Source organism: Heteronotia binoei, chromosome 1 (genome assembly GCF_032191835.1).
Source record: "Heteronotia binoei isolate CCM8104 ecotype False Entrance Well chromosome 1, APGP_CSIRO_Hbin_v1, whole genome shotgun sequence".
Lineage (NCBI taxonomy): Eukaryota > Metazoa > Chordata > Lepidosauria > Squamata > Gekkonidae > Heteronotia > Heteronotia binoei.
Genome location: NC_083223.1, coordinates 123506187 through 123516814, shown reverse-complemented (window position 1 = coordinate 123516814; position 10628 = coordinate 123506187). Strand labels below are relative to the sequence as shown.

The 10628-nt window shown below is 42.9% G+C and overlaps 1 protein-coding gene and 1 long non-coding RNA gene across 8 annotated transcripts in view; one reads left to right on the top strand and one right to left on the bottom strand.

The window, feature by feature from the left end:
- Window positions 1-883: 883 nt before the first annotated feature.
- LOC132572808 (uncharacterized) lies at window positions 884-3863 on the bottom strand. Its single transcript, XR_009555460.1, has 2 exons — window positions 3701-3863; window positions 884-2178 (listed from the first exon to the last, which is right to left on the bottom strand). It is a non-coding gene; the product is annotated as an uncharacterized LOC132572808 (long non-coding RNA).
- Window positions 3864-7124: 3261 nt separating this feature from the next.
- The window catches only part of REPS1 (RALBP1 associated Eps domain containing 1), a 51552-nt gene continuing 48048 nt past the window's right edge, over window positions 7125-10628 (top strand). For 2 of the 7 annotated variants that reach the window (XM_060240228.1, XM_060240203.1), the window contains exon 1: window positions 7128-7615. In XM_060240228.1, the coding sequence (XP_060096211.1) occupies window positions 7463-7615 (153 nt within the window). In that variant the 5' untranslated portion in view covers window positions 7128-7462. Of the gene's footprint in view, window positions 7616-10628 lie in introns of all 7 variants that reach the window. The other 5 variants (XM_060240256.1, XM_060240219.1, XM_060240238.1 and 2 more) reach the window with 5 other exon arrangements.

Genomic DNA, 10628 nt, shown 5'->3' with positions numbered 1-10628 from the left:
CCTGGGGGGGGGGGTAGGATACCCAGAGGGAGTCCCCCACCCCCGCCCCCCCAAGGGGCTCCAGATATCGAAGTACAAACTACTTCTAAACAACAACTGCAAAGAGGACATTTCAGCAGTTACTGTAGCTTTTCCAGTCTTTGCAAGTCAATTTGTGTCCTTAAGAAAATTGTCTATTCTGTAGGCTTGTTAAAGCACAGAAACTTCATGCTCTTTCGAGCTGGGAGAGTGGAAAGATGGCTGCCAGCTAATAAGATCCAGGCTGAGTGTCCTGTCTCTTTCCAGTCCAGGTACTTAAGGGCAAAGCATGGTTGTTTGTGCAAGCACTTAGCTGAAAGTGACATCTGTTCTGCATTTAGAAGCCTTTCTCCTGCTTGTATTTGCATTATTCTAATTTTGTTGTTGTTGTTGTGAGCCTCCTTGGGTCCCCAATTAAGGAGAAAGGTGGTATATTAATGCATTGAAATGTAGGAACACATACTTTGGCACAATGTTTCCCTGACAAAGATTTGAGAAGAAGAAGAAGATATTGGATTTATATCCCGCCCTCCACTCCGAAGAGTCTCAGAGCGGCTCACAATCTCCTTTACCTTCCTCCCCCACAACAGACACCCTGTGAGGTGGGTGGAGTTGGAGAGGGCTCTCACAGCAGCTGCCCTTTCAAGGACAACCTCTGCCAGAGCTCTGGCTGACTCAAGGCCATGCCAGCAGGTGCAAGTGGAGGAGTGGGGAATCAAACCCGGTTCTCCAAGATAAGAGTCCGCACACTTAACCACTACACCAAACTGTGGCACAAGTAGGGTTGCCAACCTTAAGGTGGTAGCGAAACTATAGGATCTTAGCATACAGCTGTGTAAATAAAAAAATCTGCTAAGAGACATCATAAATTTTAAACAAGACAGTGTAATGTAAAGGTCAATGGTGTTCTGACAAAGCTTGCACATAGAACTTCAAATAGACAAGAGCATATAGCAAAAAGACATTCACAGAAGACAGTTCAAAAACAGTCTTTCCAATCACAAAGAAGTAACAATATTCCAGTATTTAGTTCATAGAACTAAAGGAAGCCCTTCCAAAGATGTCGGTTCTAGATATCAAGATGTTTCATCCGTCTTTCTTCTGTTTGGAGGCTTATTTATCATTGGAACCCAGTCTTTACACTACATTTACAGAAGACCAACAAGGTTCAGAATATGTCTGTAAGAGAACCTGGAAATCTTACAGGAAGGATATTCATTTTTATCGAGGCAATTCTTCCTATTAAGGATACATTCAGGTCTTTCCACCTTTCCAGGTTCTTTTTAATTTCTTTAAGTAATTTATCTGTCTTTAAACTACAGCATTTATTTGCAATTTAAATCCCCAGATATTTCACTTTCTTTTCATAAGAAAAACCTGACTTTTGTTGAAAAAAGATGGATTTGCTCCATTGTCACATCTTTAGTTAAAAATTTCGTTTTTTTCATAATTAATTTTCAATCCTGCCATTAATCCAAACTGGTTTATCTTATTCATAAAATAATCAATGCAGTCTAATGGTTGTTCTCATATGAAAACAAGATCATCTGCAAATGCTCTCAATTTATGCTGTTCCCCTTTGATCAATGTACCTTTAATATTTGGGTCTTCTCTGATTTGATAACTCAGTATTTCCAAGATAAGAATAAAAAGCAGTGGCGATAGAGGGCAGCCTTGTCGAGTTTCCTTTTGAATATTAATTGATTCTGACAATTCACCATTTACCATAACCTTCGCAGTTTGACAGGAGTATATAGACTGCATCATCTTTAAGAAATCATTGCCACACTCCATAATGTTCAGTTGTTGCAGCATGAACTGCCAATTAACATTATCAAATGCCTTCTCAGCATCTAGAAAAATTAATGCTAGTTGTTTTTCTGGATGGTTCTCAAAATATTCCAATATATTACATATTGCTCTAACATTGTTCTTCAAATATCTCCTTGGAAGGAAACCTGCTACTTTTAAAAGTTTAGCATAGTCTGAGTGTTGAAGAAAAGCATGAAGACCCTTCAGTTTCACTGTGTCTTGATACCCATGCTGACATCAAATGTCCATTATGGTCTTTTTTAAGAAGCCAATCGGCTCTAAAGTTGTACTTTCCCATCATTAACACTTCAGTTCACAGATCAGCAGCCAACCATTTCAACATGAATCCTGAAAGGAAGGAAAAAGGAATCAGAAAATGAAAAAAGTAAAGCATTAAAGTAAAACACCAATACTAAAAAAAAACATAAACAAAATGAGATACTAATAGAATAAAACATAACACTGTAATAAAATGCAACATGCTTAATATGTGGAGTGCCGCAGTGAGCTATTCTCTCGCCCATTTTATTTAACATCTATATGCACCCCCTTGCCCAGATTGCCCGAGGTTTTGGACTGGACTGTCACCAGTATGCTGATGGCACCCAGCTCTATCTGTTGATGGATGGCAGACTGTCTTATGCCCCTGAACAGCTGTCCAAGGCGTTAGGAACCATGGCTGGATGGTTACAGCAGAAGTTAATTGGTTACAACTGAAGTTAAATCCAACTAAGACGGAGGTCCTTTACTTGAGTCGAGGGGGGGGGGGGTTCGTGCATCCAGCTCCCAGTCCTGAGCGGTGCCGTTCTGGTACTGGCCCAACAGACAAAGAGTCTGGGGGTGATTCTGGACGCCTCCCTCTCCATGGAGGCCCAGATCACAGCGGCTGCTGGGTCTGCCTTTTTCCATATTCGGGAGCTAGCACCATACCTATCCCACCAAGACCAGGCTACAGTGACCCATGCAATACTGACTTCCAAGCTGGACCACTGTAACTCACTCTATGCTGGCCTACCCCTGAAACTGATCCAGAAACTGCAGCCGGTGCAGAATGCAGCAGCTCGCCTGCTGACAGCATCACCTGTACAGGTGAGCATATGGCCAGCGCTCCGTGACCTGCACTAGCTGCCTATAGTGTACCGGATCCGTTTCAAGGTGTTAGTTTTGACTTTTAAGGCCTTGTGCGGCCTGGGACCAACATACCTACGGGACTGTCTCCTCCCATATATGGCACAGAGGTCGCTTCGCTCAGCCTCCCAAGATCTTCTGATAGTACCCAGCCCAAGAGATGCCCGTATTGCCTCTACCAAGGCCAGGACTTTCTCACTCCTGGCCCCGACCTGATGGAATCAGCTCCCTATGGAGATCCGGGCCCTACCTGGCTTGCTGATCTTTTGTAGGGCCTGCAAAACGGAGCTGTTCCGCCAGGTCTTTGGAAGAGGCAGCAGGCATCTATTTATTGATCGATTTGCCTCCCCCCTACTGCTCTGCTGCACTACTGTACTGTAATGTTGTATTGCGGAACTATTTTGTGCTATACCACCTTGCTGCCATGTCATCTTGCTGAATCATCTTGCTGCGCTTTGATGAATGTTGTAATTGGTTTTATTATGATTTTATTTATATTTGCTGTACTCCGCTCTAAGCCCCTAATGGGGGAATGGGTGGAATATAAATAAACTAATAATAATAATTTATACTAATGAAATGTAATATTTTCAAGCGGTGTGCAGGAAAATGATACAAGTTAGCTTCTTCTGAGCATGATAACTCACACAAAGAAAAAATTATGTGCATTGAGCAAATTCTCATCATAAGAAACTCATAAAAATAAATATTGACTGTACATTTAGTAACACAAATCACATACCTTTACTGCATTTGAAGAATAGCACATCCCACAATCCTGTTCCACAACTGAGCACTTGAAGGCACAAAAAAGGAGAGAAAAGAGACTTATTCTGAAAAAAAGAGACTTTAAGAGACTAACCCAGAAACAAGAGACTAAAAGCTAAAAAAGAGACCCACTTTTCGGCCTGCATATGGCATTGTACCCTGCTGAGCCCCCACCCCATCCCTCTCCCAGACCCACCCCTGAAGTCTCCAGCTATTTTCCAACCTGGCAACCCTAGGTAAAGCAGCTTTCTGACAGCATACACTGCATGTCTTACTTCTTCCCTTTAAGGATTATTCAGATTCTTGGAGCCCTCTACTAGGAGCTTCATGGATTGGTTACTAGTCATCTCTATTTTCCCTGTCTCCCCATTTTTTGGTCCCATGCTTCTCTTCTTGAGGATGCTGGGAGCAACTGGCTCTTTACATGGGCTTCTAATATTGAGTGCTATTGTTGAATGCTTGGAACTAATTTGACAGCTTGAGTTTCACATTCCAGATATTTATCTCTTTATATAGTTGTACTGTTCTTCTCAATAAACTTTAGTTCTGTTTGCATTCTATCCAGATGTCAGCATTTCTTCAAAGCTTACAGTAGCACACCATTACTGTCAAAAGTCTCTTACTGGAAGTGGGGGCCACAGTCTAAGCCTCTTAGTTGAAGAGTGATAGGCTATGGAAGGAAAGTTTTCTTCCTAATACTTCGGCTATTTTAGTGTGAACTGGAAAGTGAATCACACTGACACATATTTATAATTACACATTTCTGCCCAAAGTGCCATTTTTATCCACCCAGCTTTTATTTTTGTTTAAAAAAACCCCATGCCATTTTGAACATATCTTGTAGCAGCCCCGTGGTGTAGAGTGGTAAGCTGCAGTACTGCAGTCCGAGCTCTCTGTTCATGACCTGAGCTCGATCCCTACAGAAGCTGGATTCAGGTAGCTGGCTCAAGATTGACTCAGCCTTCCATCCTTCTGAGGTCGGTAAAATGAGTACCCAGCTTGCTGGGGGGGAAGTGTAGATGATTGGGGAAGGCAATGACAAACCACCCCAATGTGGTGTCACCCCAGAGTTGGAAACAACTGGTGCTTGCACAGGGGACCACCTTTACCTTTTACCTTTTTTTACTGTAGTTAGTACCTGATTTACAATGAAGAATCTGCACATTCTCTCAATGACACTCTGAAAGAAATCTTTTAGGCTCCACCCCTATGAATAGCAACAAAAGGCTTTGCAGAGCTTACAGTCTGTTAGAATTCTCACTGTAGAAATGAGGATAAAAGACAAGAATTTTGACTTATGTCTAGGATTGCCAGCTCCAGGTTGGGAAATACTAGGAGATTTTGGGGTGGAGCCTAAGGAGGTTGGTATTTGTACGTCATAGTCCACCTTCCAAAGCAGCCATATTCTCCAGAAGAAGTAGAACAAATTAATTTAATAAATATGCAATCTATGCAACCAGTTGTAATTGGGTTGCCAGGTCTGACTCAGGAAATAGATGGGACTTTGGGGGTGGAGCCAGAAGCAAGGTTGTGACAAGCATGATGCGAAGGGAGTTCAGGCCATCACATGTAAAGGGATCACACTCTTTTTAAATGCCTTCCCTTCATTGGAAATAATGGAGGATAGAGGCACCTTCTTAGGAGAGCCAGTTTGGCATAGTGGTTAAGTGTGCGGACTCTTATCTGGGAGAACCAGGTTTGATTCCCCACTCCTCCACTTGCACCTGCTGGATTGGCCTTGGGTCAGCCATAGCTCTGGCAGAGGTTGTCCTTGAAAGGACAGCTGCTGTGAGAGCCCTCTCCAGCCCCACCCACCTCACAGGGTGTCTGTTGTGGGGGAGGAAGGTAAAGGAGATTGTGAGCCGCTCTGAGACTCTTCGGAGTGGAGGGCGGGATATAAATCCAATATCTTCTTCTTTTGTGGCTCACAGAATTGAAACTCTGGTCCAATCTTTTTGAAACTTGGGGTGGGGGGTGTAGGAGAGGCATCAGATGCTATGCTGAAAATTTGGTGCCTCTGTTTAAAAAAATAGCCCTCCCAGAACCCCACAGATCAATTCTCTGTTATACCCTATGGGGATCAATCTCTGTAGAAGTGCCCAGCATACATTTCCACCTCCCTCCGCTTTCTGAGAATCCTGAAGCAGGTGGAGGACCTCCAAACCAGGACATCCCCTGCTCCCAACTGTGAGCTGGCAATCTATTCCTGAAGATTTCCCGACCCCATCTGGAGGCTGACAACCCTACTTTCAAAACAAAGTTGGAGTCCAGTAGCACCTTTAGGACCGGGGTGGCCAAACTTGCTTAACATAAGAGCCACAAAGAATAAATGCCAGATCTTGGAGAGCCACAAGACATGAATGTCAGATGTTTGAGGGAAGGAAGGAAAGGAAGATGGGGAAAGGAGGGAGGTGGAACGAAAGCAACTTTAACTTTAAATGCATTCTCCAAGCTATTGGCTGGCTTGGGGAAGTGATTTAAAGAGAGAAATGCCTTCTCCAAGCCAGCTGTTGGGGTAGTGGGGATTTTGAGAGCCACCCTATCTAGATAAAAAAAACCACACGTGGCTCCCAAGCTGCAGTTTGGCTACCCCTGTTTAAGGCCAACAAAATTTTATTGAGAATGTAAGCTTTTGTGTGCTTAAAGCACAATCCATCAGACAATAGTATGGGATGGAATTAGTAGTCCTATTTATATAGAGAGTGGGCAGTGAATTAGTATGCAAAATATTGAAAATGTTTTCCCCAGATTAAAAGAACAATACATTGAGGTCTGGTAACTGTCCGTTTAGGTTGACTGGGCAGAAAAACCAGCAAAGGCAATAATAACCAAAATTGGAGATTGATATCTACGTCATTAGGTTTGTTAATTGTCAGGAGTAACAAATTAGAGTCTGTTGGTCTCCTCCAAAGCATGGGTTAAAATAACATTTTTCTGTAGAATGAAGCTGGAATCCACTCTTCCGATACTAACACAAAAATACATTAGAATATTGGGGATGTACACCTCTCAAGTAATTAAAAGTTTTTGGAACTTCAGCCTTGTAATTACACGATTTTAAAACTTCCGGTCAGATATGTATTTTTTCTGCCTTCAGAATCGGTTGGCCATTTAGTTTTGGAAGGCCAGAACTTGCCAATTTCGCTATACCTGAAAAGGTTTTCTTTACTACCTGTTAAGCAGAGAACCTACACCACTCCTCCGCACCTCTAGGGGTCGATGTAGATCGCACCCTGCATTAGAGGTAGCCGAACTCAACGTCATGCTAAACTTCGCATCCGGGTCCCGCGCGCCAACCCAACGACGACTTCCCTTTTTTCCGGGAACAGAGTTCGCATAAGAGTGTCTGTTTCTAGTGGAGTGGGCGTGGCCAGAGTCGAGCAGGGAGACGTACAGAAACTTTATTAGAAAACCCTTACGCACAAATACATTACCTATCCACTCATATACATACACTTACGCGCTCAGCCACGCCCCCTTCCTCCTGGCCTGTAGCGCTTCATCTGCCTTCCCACCTAACAACTCTGAAGAAGGCAGACAGGCTCCGCGAGATCAACAAGCAGCAACTAAGGCGGCGCGCTCAAAAGAGGGCGCGCGCGCGCGCGCTGTGGAGGGCCACTCGAGCCGCTACCGGCGCGAGGCGGTGGTGGCTGTGGCGGCTCCGCTCGCGGTCCCTCCCTCCCCCGCCCTACCCCGCCCCGCTTGGTCTGGGGATCGATTCCCGGGTCGGTGTAAAATGGAGGGTCTGACGCTGAGCGAGGCGGAGCAGCGTTATTATTGCGACCTCTTCTCCTACTGCGACACCGAGAGCACTAAGAAAGTGGCGTCCAACGGGCGGGTCCTGGAGCTCTTCCGCGCCGCGCAGCTTCCCAGCGAGGTGGTCATGCAGGTAGTCCGCCGCCTCTTCCTCATTATCCCTTTATACTTTCCCCCCCACACGCACCCTTTGCCCTCTTCTGAGGGGATGACACGGGGCGAGACCAACTCCCCTGCCCTGACAGGCCAGCCTCTGCCCACCCACGAGCCCACAAGGTTGTGTGTGAGGGGAGAGCTTCTCGCCTGGTGAGACGCGCCTCTAAAAGGAAGGCGCGGTGGCCTAGCAGTTACAGTCAGAGGGCCAGGGAGGGGCTGGTTTGTCTGTTCTCTGGGGTGTCTGAGGGTGGTCTTGAGGTTAGAAACTGCTTTAGCCGAATGTAAGTGCCCTGTTGCTCTGCTACTTGACACTACCGTGTTTCTTAGTGAATATTCTTTCAGAAGCCCATAGCTTGATATACAACAATAAATCCTGGAGTTTTGTTGTTGCTTTCTACCTTATTTTTAATAGTAACTTGCTAAAAAAACAACATGAGTTAGTAGCTGGTTACTGTTGAGATGTGATACTTGCTTGACTTACTCTTGGCTTCAAGAAGTTTAGAGGTAGTTTGGACACTCAAGAGATGAAACATTTTTAAACCTTGGGAGGAAACATTACATAGACCTTTGTTTGAATTATGCATGCTATTTCCCCCAACTTTTGTCAGTATGTTCCAATTACAAATATATTGCTACCTATTCAGTTTGACTACTGTTGCAAGAGCTTTGTATAAAGGATAGGAGATACTGACTCCTGGCAACATTGTGCTGCTGTGAGAAGTTATCTGTAATAGAGCAGTTGATTTGTAAAAGTTAACCCCAGCAAGATTTTATGGTCCTTAAATCCTCATCAGGTATCTAGTCTAGATAATGCAATCATGAATGTGTCATTACCATGCATCTATGTGGCTGTTGCTGAATTAATAGGTACTTGTTTATTAGTCACAAAATGTATATCCTGCCTTTCTGCCCTTACAGGAGCCGCCAAGGCGGCTAGCAAAATGTGAATTTTGAAGGTGAATGCTTCTCTTTCTCTGTCAGTAGTTCACTTGCAGTTTTGTGTCTTGTTGCACAAGAACCCTGAGGTACTGCAGTTCCTTCATTTCTGCGAGTGGGCAGACATGAATGCAGAACTTGGCCACAGTGCTGATATTGGATCTCAGACAGAAGCAGTGTATCCCATAAAGACTATGATTTCAAATAGTTTAATATAAATTTGTAATATTTATTTTCACTAATTTTGTAAATGTTATGATAAAATTAAGGGATCTATCTAGCATGCAGTGGTAAAGTTCATGTGAACAGAAACTAGCAACTTCTACTTGATAACTATAGCTGGGTAGTCAAAAACTGTATTACATGTTGATAGATCCAAAAGGGGAGCCGTGTTGGTCTTCAAGGTGCCACTGGACTCAAACTTTGTTCTGCTGTTTCAGACCAACATGGCTACCTCTTTGAATGTATTACGTTGCTTTAGTGTATGGTAGGCTGTTGCTAAAATACATGTGCATAGGAACTGTACTAATACTGCATGATTAGTAGCATTGTACCCAATGTAATATGGAATGGCCTTGAAGCTTGACGTAACCCAGCTTCATCTAAAAGATAAACTCTCTGGCAACTGAGTCTGTTTGCCTGTGAAAACAACCATGTATAAACAGGTTCAGCCTTCAATTACAATGGTATAAGACCCAAAAAGCTGTTTTTAAGGATAAAGTGTGTTTATTGGGAAGTTTCAGGTGACCGACTGTTGTGTTTGATAGAAGCAATTGAAAGCAAAAATAGCATTAAATGCCTTCTGTTATTAAAATTAATAGTTTTTTTCCTATCACTGTTTTTTAAAAACTTTGATTGCTCAGCATTTGGTGTAATAACTGTCATTATTATTATTTACTGTCTTCAATATTAATAAGATTTCAGACAGTTTTTTTTAATAGAGCAGTTTTTACCAGAAACTAAGGTTCATTCAACTTCACTTGAATGTGGTGTTGGATAACTGTAAACCTGTTGATCAAAAGAATTTCAGTCTGCTTTATCATTCTCTTCAAGTGCTATAAAACAGAAACATTGGCACATTTCACATAAACTGATGTATTTTTCATTAGCAATTACTTGGTGGCTGTTTAGCTCAGTGAAGAGGAAGTGTGGCAGAAAGAGTTCCAAGATAAGATTTCCTACATAGCTATCTTCCTAGTTCTAATGCTTATCTGTAGCTCATGGTCTGAAGCACCATGTTTCCTTTTCTACATGAGGATTCATAGCTGGCTTTGTGCATAAGTTGATATAACCCTGTGCTATGTGTCTTAAAGCAACTTTATTTATATGTTGGATGAAACCCAAAATTTAGTATGGTATGTTTTCTAGTCTTTTATCCTTTCCCCAACTGTGAGCAAAGTAGAACTTAGGAAACTCAGAATTTAAAACACTAACTTGTTGAGGTGCATAAGAGATTTTTGGCTTTGAGTCTTCAGATTGATCAGCCATGCTTCCCCATATATCCCCCAGAGAGCACTGCGATCAGGGACAAAAAATCTGCTGTCTGCCCCTGGCCCAAAAGAAGCCAAACTATGCACAACAAGATCCAGGGCTTTCTCGGTGGCAGCACCAGAACTTTGGAACACCCTCCCAGAAGCTATAAGGGCCCTGCAGGATTTGTCGGCGTTCCGCAGGGCCTGTAAGACCGAACTGTTTAAACAGGCTTTTCTGGTTGATTGAAAATGGGCTGCCACCGGACATCCTTACAGAAGCTGGCGATCATAATCAGAAGCTAATACCGCCAGATTGGACTGAGAAAGCGCAAATAGTTTTTAAATTGATAAGTAAATTATGGTTTTATATGTTTTATTGAATTGATTGTTTTTATGATGTTGTAAGCCGCCCTGAGTCCGCTTGTGGAGAGGGCGGGATATAAATGTAAAGTAATAAATAAATAAATAAAAAGTGCACAACTAAGCTAAAAGAAGTAGTATTACTTTTATTTTTATTTTTTTATTTTGTGTGTAAGTTGATATAACCCTGGCAGAAGCATGGTGGGATATACATTTAGTTAA